The sequence below is a fragment of the Cynocephalus volans genome, chromosome 10, assembly GCF_027409185.1.
Source record: "Cynocephalus volans isolate mCynVol1 chromosome 10, mCynVol1.pri, whole genome shotgun sequence".
In the NCBI taxonomy this organism is placed as follows: Eukaryota; Metazoa; Chordata; class Mammalia; order Dermoptera; family Cynocephalidae; genus Cynocephalus; species Cynocephalus volans.
In genome coordinates, this window is record NC_084469.1 from 53,000,388 (window position 1) to 53,014,227 (window position 13,840).

General features: G+C 51.5%; 2 protein-coding genes across 2 annotated transcripts; one reads left to right on the plus strand and one right to left on the minus strand.

Moving 5' to 3' along the window:
* Positions 1-1,054: 1,054 nt before the first annotated feature.
* Positions 1,055-7,980, minus strand: GEMIN7 (gem nuclear organelle associated protein 7). The gene is made up of 2 exons (XM_063112921.1): positions 7,913-7,980; positions 1,055-1,839 (listed from the first exon to the last, which is right to left on the minus strand). The coding sequence occupies exon 2, from the start codon at positions 1,829-1,831 to the stop codon at positions 1,454-1,456; it is 378 nt and encodes a 125-aa protein (XP_062968991.1). The 5' UTR covers positions 1,832-1,839; positions 7,913-7,980; the 3' UTR covers positions 1,055-1,453.
* A 2,181-nt stretch (positions 7,981-10,161) lies between these two features.
* ZNF296 (zinc finger protein 296) lies at positions 10,162-13,784 on the plus strand. The gene is made up of 3 exons (XM_063109070.1): positions 10,162-10,450; positions 10,670-10,819; positions 12,811-13,784. The coding sequence occupies exons 1-3, from the start codon at positions 10,162-10,164 to the stop codon at positions 13,782-13,784; spliced, it is 1,413 nt and encodes a 470-aa protein (XP_062965140.1).
* Positions 13,785-13,840: the final 56 nt, after the last annotated feature.

The following is a 13,840-nucleotide window of genomic DNA, read 5'->3' on the forward strand; positions in this document are numbered from 1 at the left end:
TAAATTACAATATTAAAATAAATATTAGCCCATGAGGGGTATCATAGCCCTGACTTTCTAATAAAATTAAAAACTGGGATAAGAAATTACAAAGGCGAGAGATGAAACTGCCAACCGAACAGCAGGTGATGAAGGTAGATAAGCCAGGAACGAACAAGCGAGAGCTCAAGCCACGCCCCCGAAGGCTCAATTCAATCGCTTAAGATTCGCCTCCGCACTTTCGCTATGATTTCTCCGCCCATCTAGCAGCCTGGGGAGGCGGGGCTGAACCCATAAAGGGGGACTCGGGGCGGAGTCAGCCACGTCGTTGCCAAGGCAACTCGAGAGCTAGGCCCGGGACTCGCCAGAGGCCGCGTTGTGAATGAACTGATGGCAGCTGAGGCTACCGGCTGGCCTTATTCAACGTTATCAGCCGCCGCACTTTCGCGACTGAAACGATAATAAATCTCATCTATTTTAATGGAAGGCTTAAGGGGCTACAAAAGGGGACAGAAAGTACTTTTTTTTTAAAACGGTCTGCTGAAAGATTACTAGTGACGGGGGCTAAGTGAAGCGAGTGATATAGACGGCCACGCTACAAGGCTGGAGAGAAATGGAGAAAGGGCGAAGCTTCACCCTAATCACTAATCCTAAACCTTTTCTAGTGGCGCCGCCGCACAGGGTCCGACCATCCTCCCGCTCCGTGTGCGGGAAAGCGAATTTGCTGTCTCTCGTGTGTACCAAAGATAAGGCAACAGGAGGAGCGCTTGGGCGCGACCTTGTGACCCCGTGAAAGCCACGCCCCTCACTTTGTAAAGGTACGGCACCGCTCACCCAAAAAGGAAATAAAGTCCAAATCTCCCAATCCCGGCATTCACGTTGTTCCAGCCATTCCCAGAAACTAGCGGCGGTCCAATCTCCCCACCTTTATCCGGCTTCCTCCCCTTCTTGGCCCAACTCCACCAGATTCGGCCCTTGGATAACCGCCCTATACCCTTAAATCTGATTCCATCCTCGTAGGGTACACTTTTTTTTAAAAAAAAGGAAAAAACAGGAGTCGAATTTTCCTGGGATAATTGGTTCTTTGGCAGGAGGGGAGCATTGGGGAGTATCTTCAGGGTGGCTGAACTTTGCAATCTCTTCAGTAAACAATTTCCCACTCTGCAATGTGCCTTCCTTTATCCCCCAATCCCCCCAAGTCCATCTTCAGGAACTGGTATCAGGCCCGTATTTCTGTAGAGTTCAGAGTTCTGTGAGGTAGAGCATTCCTTTCAACGGAATCTAGAATCCTGGGGTTGCAGAATTTTACTGACTAGACACTAGAGGTCTCAAGAATCCAGAGTTGCTTGGAGCTTGACTCAAAATTCCAAGGGAGCTCAGAACTCTACAGGCCCAGAGTTCCTGGCTCAGGAACATTTGGAAGGCTGGGATACTGTGACTAAGTCTAAGGTAGAAAAGTGAACACAATAATCTCTTATGGCTTGAAGGTGTATGAAATAATGTCACTACATCGCAGCAGTGCCTCAGCCTGCACACCTATGGGAGTCTGCAGCTGCGACACGTAGAAGTTGGCCACATCCAGGTCAGTGGCTCCAAACTGGGCGGCCACATGCACACCCTCGTGCAATGTGAAGCTCACCTGGTTACCCACCATGGCAAGCAGGCTGCGGAGGTAGCGCTCCCGAAGTGCGGCTCGGGCCCGCTGTTCCTGGAATTCTGGACATTCCTGGATTTCAGGAACCTCCAGCTTCAGAGAGGCCCTACGTCCATCAGGGGCAAAGCCACGGCTCAAGCCATCAGGGCCTCGGGGGAGCCGTAGCACAGGCACGGGAATGGTCGGTGAAGTCTGCATTGTCCTGGCTGTTGAGTGAAGAAAAAAGACCAGGGAAGCCTTTAAACGGGGAGTGTGGGGCTAAAGGAGGAGGAGGAGGGGGACTGAGAAGAGGCTGGTCTACCAGGCATCTCAACTCAACCTGTCCCAAACTCTGATTCCTCCACCTGAAATCTGTGCCATCCCTCCTACAGGTACCCCCTGTGGTGCCCCCATTCCCCCAGGGGCTTGGGCCAGAAACAAAGTGTCAACGCACAAGAACATGAGCCCCATGAAGATAGGGACTTTTATCTGCTTTTATCATGGCTTTATCCCCAGTTCCGGGCAATAAATATTTGCCAAAAGGATGAACCCCATAACACCAAGGTCAAGGGTTCAGATCCCCTACCAGCTACCAAAAAAAAAAAAAAAAATTACGGATGAAAGTTTGATGAGGTATGGGACATCTACATAGTCTTAAAGTACCACCTCACAAGATATTTACTCACTGTATAAAGGATAAGCAGTAACTTTATAGTGGAGAAACCTGGTGGACATGCCCTTAACTTAGTGATCAAAGCCAACATCTCCAGTAGTGGGACACCGAGAAGGACATGGCATCACTTCTGTGGTATTCCTGCCCCAAAGTGATTACCTAAATGTAATTATGAGGCAACTCAAATTGAGGAACATTCTACAAAAAACAAAACAAACAAAAAACTGCCTAGACTATTCAAAAATATCAAGGTTATAAAAGACAAAGAAAGGCTGAGAAAAAAAAGATATATATGTATATAATATATACATATTCATTCACAATCTAACACTTCTCACTCTCTCCACTGCCAACATCCTGGGGCAGCCACCATCACTTCCTGTTTGGACTACTGTCATGAACTCCCCACTAGGTCCCTGCCTTTCACCTTCATCCTCCACAGTCTGTACTCCACACACAGCCAGAGGCACCCTGTTAACACCTTAGTCAGATCACATCCCTCCTCTGCTCAGAGCCCTCCTGTGGCTTCTGTCTGGCCTCAAAGAGGGGCAATTTGCCAGTATTCACTAAAACAGCAAAAGCACAGTCATTTAGCATTTGTAATTGGGAAACCGAAGAGATGGAGTAGGAGATTTTTAGCTGCCTATCTTTTTGCACCTTTTGAATTCTATACCATATAGTATTTGTATATTCAAAATAATTTTTAATTTTAGAGAGGAAGAGGCTTATTATAATGCTTCCATGCCTTTTACAAAATGCTACAGCTCTTGTCCTCAAGAATCTGAACCTTGTCACCCACTCTGCATAACTAGCTGCCAAGCCTTACCCATCTGACACCCCCACAGGTGGTCCAAACAGAATCCTTGGCAAAACATATAGCAGAGATCAGCAAACTTTCTCTGTAAGGGGATGGATAATAAATATTTTAGGCTTTAATTAGGCTTCTTGGGCCACAGGGTCTCTGTTCCAACTATTAAACTCCATCACAGCCCCATGAAAGCAGTCCGAGATGATATGTAAACAAATGAACATTGCTGTGCTACAATAAAACCTTACTTATTGGGACACTGAAATTTGAATTTAAGTTTTTCAACCACTTTAAAAAATGGAAAAAACACTCATCTTTTGGGCAATACAAGAACAAGCGGCAGGCCACATTTACCACCTCTGGCACGGGGGATGGGAGCGTAGACTCAGGGAGATCAGGTGGGTGAGTCATAGCCTCCGAGTCACTACAAGAAATCTGAGGAGCTCACTGCTACTTTATGAGCAGCCTCCCTGCTCTAATTCCTCTGCTGTAGTTCCTATGAAATAAAGCATAAAAAGACCTCTTAGGGTTGTTGGGAGGATCTTGGGGGGGAGGGGGGGAGGTTGGTGATCACGCAGGCAAAGGACATCCCAGAGAGATGGACAGTGTCCTTGGACACCTTGTTTTCTCTCCCATCCACATCCAATCCATCAGCAAAGCTTATGAGCTCTGTTTTCAAAAATGTATCCAGAATCCGCGACTTCTTATCACCCCTACTCTGCCCGCTCCTCAGTCCAGCCACCATCACCTCCCATCTAGACTACTGTAGTCACCTCCTCACTGAGCTCCCAGCCTCTACCTTCACCCCACAGTCTGTTCCCCACACTGGCTGTCAGAGGGATCCTGTTGGAACTAAGTCCCATCACATCCCTTCTCTGCTTATAGCCTTCCCATGGCTCCTGCCTCACCCAGAGCAAAAGCCGAAGTCCTTATACTGGCTACAAGGCCCTGCCACCTCTCTGACCTCATCTACCCACGCTTTGCTCACTGCTGTTATTCTTTGAATATGCCAAGTACAGTCCTGCCTCAGGGCCTTCGCACTTGCTATTCTTACTGCCTGGAAACTTCTTCCAAGAGGGAGATTATATATTTCCAGACATGGCTCACCTTCCCTCACTTCACTAAGGTCACTATTCAAACATCACCTTTACGAGAGGGAGGGGCTGAAGGATAGTAGCCCCTTCACCCTGCATTATCTTTTCTTCACCGCCCTATCACCGCCTGACAGTATACATTTACTTGTTTACCTATGTGCTGCCTGTTCTGCCATAGGACGTAAGCCTTTGAGAGAGGGACATGTTTTAACAATTACAATTCCTTGGGCCAAGCCCGTGGCGCACTCGCGGGTTCGGATCCTATATAGGAATGGCCGGTGCACTCACTGGCTGAGTACCGGTCACGAAAAAGACAAAAAAAAACACAAAAAACCAATTACAATTCCTTGAAGTTGACACGACAAGCATACAGAAAGGACATTGTTGGGTGGGAGGGGGGAGAGGGAGGAGGGAGGGAGGTTTCGGTAGGGGCCACAATAATCAACCACATTGTATATCGACAAAATAAAATTTAAAAAAAAAAGAAAGAAATAGATTTCAGCTTGTCTTTAAAAAAGAGAGAGAGAGAAAGGGACATGTTTGATTACATCACGGCTCCATCCCCAGCCCTAATTAACAGGGACTGGCAAATGGGGTGGGGGTGAGGACTCAGAAAATATTTGTTGAAGGTAAGATGCACCCATCCACAGTATCCAACACAATCAACACACAACATCTGAGAGCCAACTCTGTGCATAGCCCATGCTGGGTGGCTTAGGAATACATCTATGACTGAGATAGCCCGGTCCTGCCCTCATGGGATCACAAGTCCAGTGAAGGACACAGACTTGTCCTCAGACAGTAATTACCCAGAGTGGGCAGGGCTAGAATAATGGAGTCCAGAGGGGAAACCTGGCTCAGCCTGGGGGGCAGAAGGTGATTTCCAGGAAGGGACCTCAGGGAAGATCCCTATAAGTTTACACAGACCTGAATGAAATAAGGAATCAAGCCATGTAGAGATGTGGGGGAAAGCATTCCAGCCAGAGGGAATAGCAAATGCAGAGACCATGGAAGAGTGACTTTGAGGCACAGCAAGGAGGACAGTGTGGAGGAGGTGGGGTCAGGGAGATCATGCAGAGCCTTGTGGGTTGTGATAAGAACTTGCACTTCTACTGCGAGCGAGACGGGAACCAAGCAGATGGTTCTGAGTGGACGGTGGAGGGACAGGAGCTGATCTTGATTTTTATAGGATTCCTCTGCCTGCTGCACAGAGAATAGGCTGTGGGGGACAAAGGGAGAAGCAGGGAGCCCAATGAGGAGGTCACTGCAGGGTTCCACGTGGAAGATGATGGTGCTTAGGAGAGTGTGGTAGTGTTGGGGGTGGGGGTGGGGGGTAGGGAGAAGTGGCCAGATTAGGACATGTTTTGAAGGCTGAGAGCCCTCACTGATGGATGCAATGTGTAGGTTGGGGGGAAAAGCAGTCGAGGGAAACTCCAAACTTTTTTGCCTGATGGGGGTGTGAACCCTGAAAGAGTCAATCTTTCAAGATGGACCCTGAGTGGCTAATGGGGTCCAAATTCTGAATGGAGCCAAGCAGCCACACTTGCTCTTTGGAGGTTACGTACATGGAGCCAAGCAGCCACACTTGCTCATTGGTGGTTACGTACGTGTCCTTTGTCCTCGGAAAAATCACAAGCTAAACAAAAGTTGAACTTTGGGGCTTTCATAGCTGTCTATTCCTGTTTATGCTGCCAGAATAAACTGCTGCTGGATTTGAAGGTCAACCAATCAGGACTGAACAGGCTTGCATCTCTCATTTACATAGCGGACTGGAGTGGGAACCCTGGCAGGAACTTTCTCCATATAAGATAGTCCCAGGGGCTAGTGGGTTAGCTCAGTTGGTTAGAGCACAGTGTTATAACAATATGGTCAATGGTTCAGATCCTCATACTGTCCAGCTGTCAAAAAAACACCAAAATACAAAACAAAAAAAGCCTCTTTCTTTGTTCTGGCAGAGCACACTTTCGTTCTGTATCAAAGGCTGCATCTCCCCAATTGCCAAGTAAAGTCTCTCTTTATGTCCAAATTCCTTTTCAGTGAATTTTGTTAGGAGGAGAAACCAACAAGAATGGGATTAGGAGATATTTACATTTTCTAATTTATCTGACCATTGTCACTCCAATTTATTTATTTATTTTTTTTTAAAGATGACCGGTAAGGGGATCTTAACCCTTGACTTGGTGGTGTCAGCACCACGCTCTCCCATGTGAGCTAACCGGCCATCCCTATATAGGGATCTGAACCCGCGGCCTTGGTGCCATCAGCACCACACTCTTCCAAGTGAGCCACGGGCCGGCTCCTGTCACTCCAATTTAAACAAGGGTCACCAGCCCCCAGGGCCTTCCTCCAACCTAGGTTTAATACTTGAGTGTTTTAAGAGAAACATCCTAGTCTCCAGGGTTAGTACTTAATGAAAGACTGATGGGAATTACGTGGCCAAAGAATTATGTTAGATAAATCCCTGCATAAAGCAAAATTAAGGAAGGGCCAATGTTTGTTTTCTCAGCACCAAGCTCACCTAATTGAGCAACCAGCCTGGGCCTTTTTTCTCCATGAGGAAAAAAATGGAGATTTGGTCATACCAATGCAATCCCCATTTTCCTGAAGTGGACACTGAAGTTGGGAGATGTCAAATCATTTACCCAGTGCAAGCTGGAGAGTGGCAGGAAAAGGGAGCAAGCTTAAGTTGGTCTGATGAGAGCTCAGGGGCCCTCAACCCTGCTCTATACAGAAGGGCAGATTTTTTCCACCAGCACAGGTGAGCCCTTGGCCGTTTTGGAGCCAAGTTGTGACCTAAGAAACTGGTTGGAGAAAGGTCACACAGGGTATGCCCAAGAAGGCAAAGGCAGGCATTATCCATTCTCCCTGGTGACCTGGCTCCAGAAGCCTTTATTATCTTTTCAGTCTCCAAGCCAGAGATTTCCTGCCCAAAGGTTTTAGGGAAAATGTCCAAACCCATCCCCCACTACTTGAAAAACTAATCTGTTAGACTCAAGAGCCCATTACTTAGATAAATGGCAGAGACTGGTCTCCCTCCCACCTTGGGACTTCAAGAAAATGAGAGGATCAGCTCAGTGGACAAACTTGTAGTTGCCAGGGCAGGGAACCAGCTGAGTTACTAGGTTAACAGGGAAGCCCCCAGACCCAATTAACCAAAGTGCTGACAGGTCCACACACATACCTTGGGCTGTCCTGTCTTGATGCAAATTAGTTAAATGGGGCCACCCCAGAGGGTCAGACCCCAACCTCTTCTTTCACCACCGCCCCTGGGGATGGTCAGTGTTCTTTCAATTCCACCCTGGCCACCCATCGCTCTTCTTTTCTTATACTAAGTGGGTCCTCCCACCCCCCCAGGCGTCCACTCCCCATCCCGCTCTGGGCGTTCGGGCTGGACATTCTTCCCAACCTCCAGGTTCAGATTAAGCAAGCGATTCCACCCCAGAAAAGACTGCCACCGTTACTACTGTTATTATCGTGGCCGTTATTATTTCCCCGAGGTGGAGCATTCCGCCTTTCCTCTGGACGTTCCCTCTGCCTGTGTTCAGAACCAAACAATCCCAGGTGCAGGCGTTCAGGGACCAGAACTTCCCTGCTCTGCCGGCGTCGCAGGGCGGATCCTGCCTCTTGCAGCCACTCCGGGCTTTGCATGGAGGTAGGTGTCCCGGACCGGGGCAGGGTAGAGGGAACCTGTTTGCGACCCACCACCACAACTACCCGGTACTCACCGAGGTCCGCAGCTGCTGGTGCCCCCACTTCCGCCGGCGCCCCCGATGCAAAAGCCCGGGCGGGCAGCGAGCCGCCAAACCTGGGTTCCGCCAGCGCCGCCGCCACCGCCCCACGTGGTCGCAGGCGGGTTTCCTGGCTCGGAAGCGAGCACCGCCTGGGTCACCACTCCACCGGCGGCTTTGCAGGGCGCTTTGGTCCGATCCGCCAGCCTGTCAGTTGGGGGAGTCTGGGGTGCCCATTTTATGGAAGAAGAAACTGAGGCTCAGAATTTTCTCCCGGTTGGGTTAAGGGCAGAGCTTGGTCTTTGCACCTCCATCCCCTACATATACACACTCCTACCTCTCATCTCCAGTCGGAACCCACCCCACTATACAAAGGGAGAAACTGAGGCACTGAGTGGGGAATGTGAACCTGCTGCTTCGGGTTCAGACACAATTCATTTTGTCCACAGCAGGTTACACTTGGGCAGGGACCCTGTGGACCTCTGCTTTCCACTAGATTTCCAAGACATAGTGCCTGGTGCACAGTTTGGTGCTCTGCAAATATCTGTTGAAAGAGTATCAGGCACACAGTAGGAACTCAATAAATATTTGTGGACTTAACTATGAACGAATAGGGGCTATATATTGAACAAGACAGACTTCGATCTTGCCCTTTCAGAACCTACATTCTAGGGGGTGTGGAAGAGACAGAGTATAAACGAGCAAATACATCAACAAGATCCTTCAGGGCTTGATAAAGGCAATGTAAAAGGAATAAAATAAGAGTAATGAGATAGCGGCTGGCAGGGTTGGGGAGCTTAAAATTGAGTGGTCAGAGGAGGTGGCGTTGAAGAAGGAGCCACTTTGTTAACCCTCTAGTTCCAACTTTCCCTAACTCCTTTGACAGATGGGGAAGCTGAGGTCCAGGAGGGAACTGGGGAGAGATGGAGGTCATCCATAACTTGCAGGGCCTTCGGCAGGGTGGGGCTACTTTAGATACATTAGTCAGGAGGCCCTCTGCTCTTGGGAGGACCTGAATAACAATATGAAAACCTCCAGGAGATCAGCATCTGGAGTCAGTATCTGGGCTGGGGACACCTGGGGGAGGACAGACCCTGACCCTTACCTCTCGGGGCTTTCGTTGGCTGGGGAGGGAAGGATAGTAAACAGTTCTATACTACAATGTCGGTGGTGCCGGAAAGAAAAAAAAAAAAACTCATAAAGGATTGAGGGTGGGGCAGGGTGTCCATGCTACTTCAAACAGTGATCAGTGAGAACTGCTTAGAGGAGGGAAGTTCAAGGGGTCCCCAGTGGAAGCAAGTAAGATGGCGATTTCAGGTCTAGGAACAGAGTAGATGTACAGTATGTCATTACAACTCTCCTCTGCTCAAAACCTCCCAAGGATCCTGTCTCGGAAAAACCAAAAGAACTTAAAGTGGTCAAAAGACCCTTCTGGATCTGTCCCCGTTTTCTCACTGAACTCAGTGCCCCCCCCTTCTATCCCCCTCCCCTTCCTTGTTTTTCCTGAATGTACAGGCCTACTGGCTGGCTCCCTCACCTTCCTCAGGTCTCAATTCCAGCAGGCCCTTCCCTGGCATCAGGGAGAAAATTGAAGCCTCCACCCTGGTAACTCTGTCCTGCTTCCTAGCTTTATTTTGTTCCGTGTCACTTGTCATCATTAAAGACACTCTATAATTTCCATAGTTATCTTATTTTTAGTGTCACCCCATAGTACAAACTCCGTGAGGGCAGGGACTATTGTCTGTTTTGTTCACTGCTATATCCCCAGTGCTTCAGAACAGAGCCTGGTGCTCAGCAGAGGCTCAATAAATGTTTGCCGAACAAATTTTTATTGTAATGCATTTAATGGAATAGGCCAGATTACTACTAGGCGCCTAATGAGAAACGTGGCCTACCATTTTCTCTCTTGGGGGTGCGTGTGGGCATCTGGTGCCTTAGTTTCACTAGCTCTAAAATGGGATCAGGAATAGCCGTTTCTATGCCTTGCTGTGTGAAGGCGGTATGATTAAGTTTGGTCAATAAACCAAACGCGCTGCACGCCGCCCTCGCTGAGTTTGGCTGCAGGCGAGGCCCCTATGGGGCCGCCCCGTCCCCTCCCTTCCCCGCCCCTAGTGGGCGGAGCCGCAGCGCGGTCAGCACGTGTAAGAGTTCGCGGCCGGTAGCCGCAGTCACTCACCTGAGCGCCTCGGTCTGACGGTGCACGGCTCGCGCGTCCTCCGCCCGCCAGCCCGCCCAGCCCGCGACTCATGTCCCGCCGCAAGGCCGGCAGCACGCCCCGCCGAGTAGACCCCGCGCCCGCCTCCAACTCAGACGACGAGATGGAGATGCCGGACCTCGTCATCGAAGTGAATCCTGAACCATCCGCGCGGCCGCTACAGGCCCCGGAGCTCGGACCCTTCTTTCCGAAGGAGGTGTCCGCGCCGGGGCGGTTCGGGGGCGAACCCTGCCACTATGCCGGCCCCATGCCCGCCGGAGCCGCCCTCCTCGCGCAGGACCAGCGGGGCCTGTGGACGCCGCTGACCCCGAACCCTCCCGGTGAGTAGCCCCCGCCCCCGCCCCGGGCCCAGCCTCCCTTCCCTTTGACCTTAGGGTGGGACCCCTCCTCTGGGTATGGGCCCCTGGCCCTGACTTATCTCCTGCGCCTGGTCCTGGCCCTCAGCTCCCCTTCTGACCTTCGGGTTTCCCCTCTCCCTCGGAACCTCCAGCCCCCATCCTGGCCCCACCCCACGCTCACCACCCGCTTCCTCCCTGCAGACCGCCAGCCCTGGACCGACAAACACCCAGATCTGCTGACCTGCGGCCGCTGCCTGCAGACCTTCCCGTTGGAGGCCATCACTACCTTCATGGACCACAAGAAGCTGGGCTGTCAGATCTTCAGAGGCCCCAGCCCCTACCAGGACTCAGGTGAGTAAAGCCTGGTGCAGTCCCCTTCTCAAGTTCAAGGGCTGGGCTTCCTGCAGAAGAGGGGGCTGAGCTGGACAGGCAGGGCACTGAGCATTACTTCCCCTTTCTGGCTCCCCCATCGGGTGCAGCCTAGGCGTGGCCAGGGCCAGCCCGTCCTAGGGCTGGGACTAGTGGTGGTGAGGGGGTAGGGGTGGGGGCGGGGGGGCTGAGCAAGGAAGGAGGGCCGCCCACAGGGTGTGGCCAGCCCTAGTAGACTGGCCTGGGGATTTGCCACACACACACACCCCTAATCTGGTTTCACTTCTCCTTCCCCTTGGCTAGAAATAACTGGCCAGGTGGCTGGACCAGGGTGGCAGTAGGAGATACCTCTTGGGAGGGCAGCGGCGGGGGGGAGGGGGAGCAGAGGCTACCTAGAAGTTGGGGGTTGCCACCCCCTTCCATCTCTTTATCACTTCTGTTGAGGCGCTGGCACAGTGGTTCAGAGCCAGGGAAGGGGCTTCTGGCTTCCCTCCTTGATGGAATCTCCCAGCCATGTGTTCTGGGAAGCCCCTGGTTTGAGCAAGGTCCTGGGTGCTGGACACCTGGGTTTCTTCTCTCGGAAGGGGATTAAAATTCTTAACATGGTGCTTGGACCCATGGTGAGCTTTTGGTCAGTGTTGGCTGTGGGGCTTATCCATACTTACAGATTTCCAGCCCCCACCCCACCCATGCCCTCCTGGGACTTTTGAGAAATGGAATTATATTCAGGGCTGGGCCAGGGAGGGTCCAGTAGTGGGAGAGAGAAGGAGGGGCTGTGATTGGATTACCTTTAGAGTTGGAGCAGGGAGGGTGGCCTGGCAGACGAGAGAGGAGCTGTGATGGAATTACTGGAACAAAACACTCCATGACTTGGAGAACTGTGGGCAGCTGGGTGTCGCAGGCTCAGCTAATGACCCTCTCAGCGTCTGCCTGTGCTCTTGACCCTGGTCTGGTGTTGTATTCACAAAGGCCACCCCATCCAAGACTGTCTAGGATTTGGAAAATCTAAAGGGAAGTGGATCTAAGAAGTGTCCATTGACAGTACCCAGAGGGTCTAGAGAAAACATCAAATTTGGTTTCTTAATTTAGGATACATGCAGAAAGTGGGACCTAGGTCATTGCCCCACCTTCTCACTGGGTGGCTGCTTAGCCTTCTCCCCCATCTAGACCTTGGCCCCTCTTCTGTAAGGTGGGAAAAACAAGATGAGGTATGGAAGCCCTGAGCATGGGCCTGGCACAGAGAAACTGACCTGGCAATTGAGAGCTGTTTTTATTTATTTATTTATTTTGGTGGTTGGCCAGTAGAGGGATCGAACCCTGGACCTTGGAGTTATCAGCATAGCAGCATGCAAAACATCTGAGCTAACCGGCCAATCCCAAGAGCTGTTTTTATTATTAAACCAAAAACTTTTGAAAACCTCTGTTCCCCAGCCCCTGCCGTCCTCCAGGTTTCTGGATTGAAATCCCAGCTCCACCCCTTCCAAGCCATATGACCTAAGGGAAATACTTCTCTGTGCCTCAGCTTCCCCTTTGGAATATGGAGGTCTTATTTCTTGTCCTGAAGAATTTGGTAGCTTTTCAGCAAGACCTTTCTGATCTCCCCAATATAAAGTCACACTCCCCTCTTTCCCTCATTCTTTTTTTTTTTTTTTTTGGCAGCTGGCCATATGGGGATCCGAACCCTTTACCTTGGTGTTATCAGCCCTCACTCTGCTTTAACGACTTTTTCTTTTAAAAATTTTCATGTAGTTGGCACCAACTCCACAGATTTTCCTTGCTTCTTGTCTGACCACCTTTCCTCTGAACATCAAGCTTCCTGAAGGCAGGGCATTTTGTCTGTCTTGTTTGGCTGAGTCCTAAGCCGTGGAATAGAACCTTTACCACAGAAGGTGTCCAACTGGAAGCAGTGAACTGTAACTATTATTACATCTACCCATTATTACTAACACTCTGCCCCTTTCTCTTCTCCCCAGAACGTGAGGACCTGAAGGCCTTGAGCTGCCTTCGCTGTGGCAGGCAGTTCACGAGAGCCTGGAAACTGCTGCGCCATGCCCAGTGGGACCACGGACTGTCCATTTACCAGACGGAATCAGAGGCCCCAGAGGCCCCGCTGCTGGGCCTGGCTGAGGTGGCTGCAGCTGTGTCGGCAATGGTGGGGCCAGCAGCTGAGGCTAAGGGCCCCCGCATGAGCAGCCTCACCCGGCGGATCCCCACCTGCCCTGTGTGCAAGAAGACCCTCAGCTCCTTCAGCAACCTCAAGGTGCACATGCGCTCCCACACGGGTGAGCGGCCCTACGCCTGTGACCAGTGTCCCTATGCCTGTGCCCAAAGCAGCAAGCTCAATCGCCACAAGAAGACCCACAGGCAGCTGCCATCCCAGAGCCCCTGCATGGCTGATACCAGCCAGGAACAGGCCTCTGCTGCCCCTCCAGAGCCAGCTGCCCATGCTGCTGCCCCGGCCAGCACCCTCCAGTGCAGTGGTGGAGAGGGGGCTGGAGCTGCCGATACAGCAGGTGTCCAGGAACCTGGGGCTCCTGGCAGTGGAGCTCAGGCGGGCCCCAGTGGGGACAGTTGGGGAGCTGTCACCAAGGAACTGAGAACTGACCCTGCAAAGAGCCAGAAGAAGTCGCCCAAGAAGATGCCCAAGTCAGTGGGCAAGAGCCGCGGGCCTGGCAGCAGCTGTGAGTTCTGCGGGAAGTATTTTGCCAACAGCAGTAACCTAACAGTGCACCGGCGCTCTCACACTGGCGAGCGGCCCTATACCTGTGAGCTCTGCCCCTATGCCTGTGCCCAGAGCAGCAAGCTCAACCGCCACCGCCGCATGCATGGCCTGGGGCCTGGCAGCACCCGCTTCGAGTGCCCCCACTGCTGTGTACCCTTCGGTCTACGTGCAACCCTGGACAAACACCTGCGGCAGAAGCACCCTGAGGCAGGCATGGAGGCCTGAACGCAGGGTGCCCTCCCTGCTGTCCCCAGTACTGCTATCTACACATGACCTCCTTG

Excerpts from the sequence above, each read along its gene's own strand:
- ZNF296 (XM_063109070.1), top strand. The coding sequence starts at position 10,162 with ATGTCCCGCCGCAAGGCCGGCAGCACGCCCCGCCGAGTAGACCCCGCG. Across the intron at positions 10,451-10,669 it reads GCTGACCCCGAACCCTCCCG|ACCGCCAGCCCTGGACCGAC; the intron begins GTGAGTAGCCCC and ends TCCTCCCTGCAG. Across the intron at positions 10,820-12,810 it reads CAGCCCCTACCAGGACTCAG|AACGTGAGGACCTGAAGGCC; the intron begins GTGAGTAAAGCC and ends TCTTCTCCCCAG.
- GEMIN7 (XM_063112921.1), bottom strand. The coding sequence starts at position 1,831 with ATGCAGACTTCACCGACCATTCCCGTGCCTGTGCTACGGCTCCCCCGA.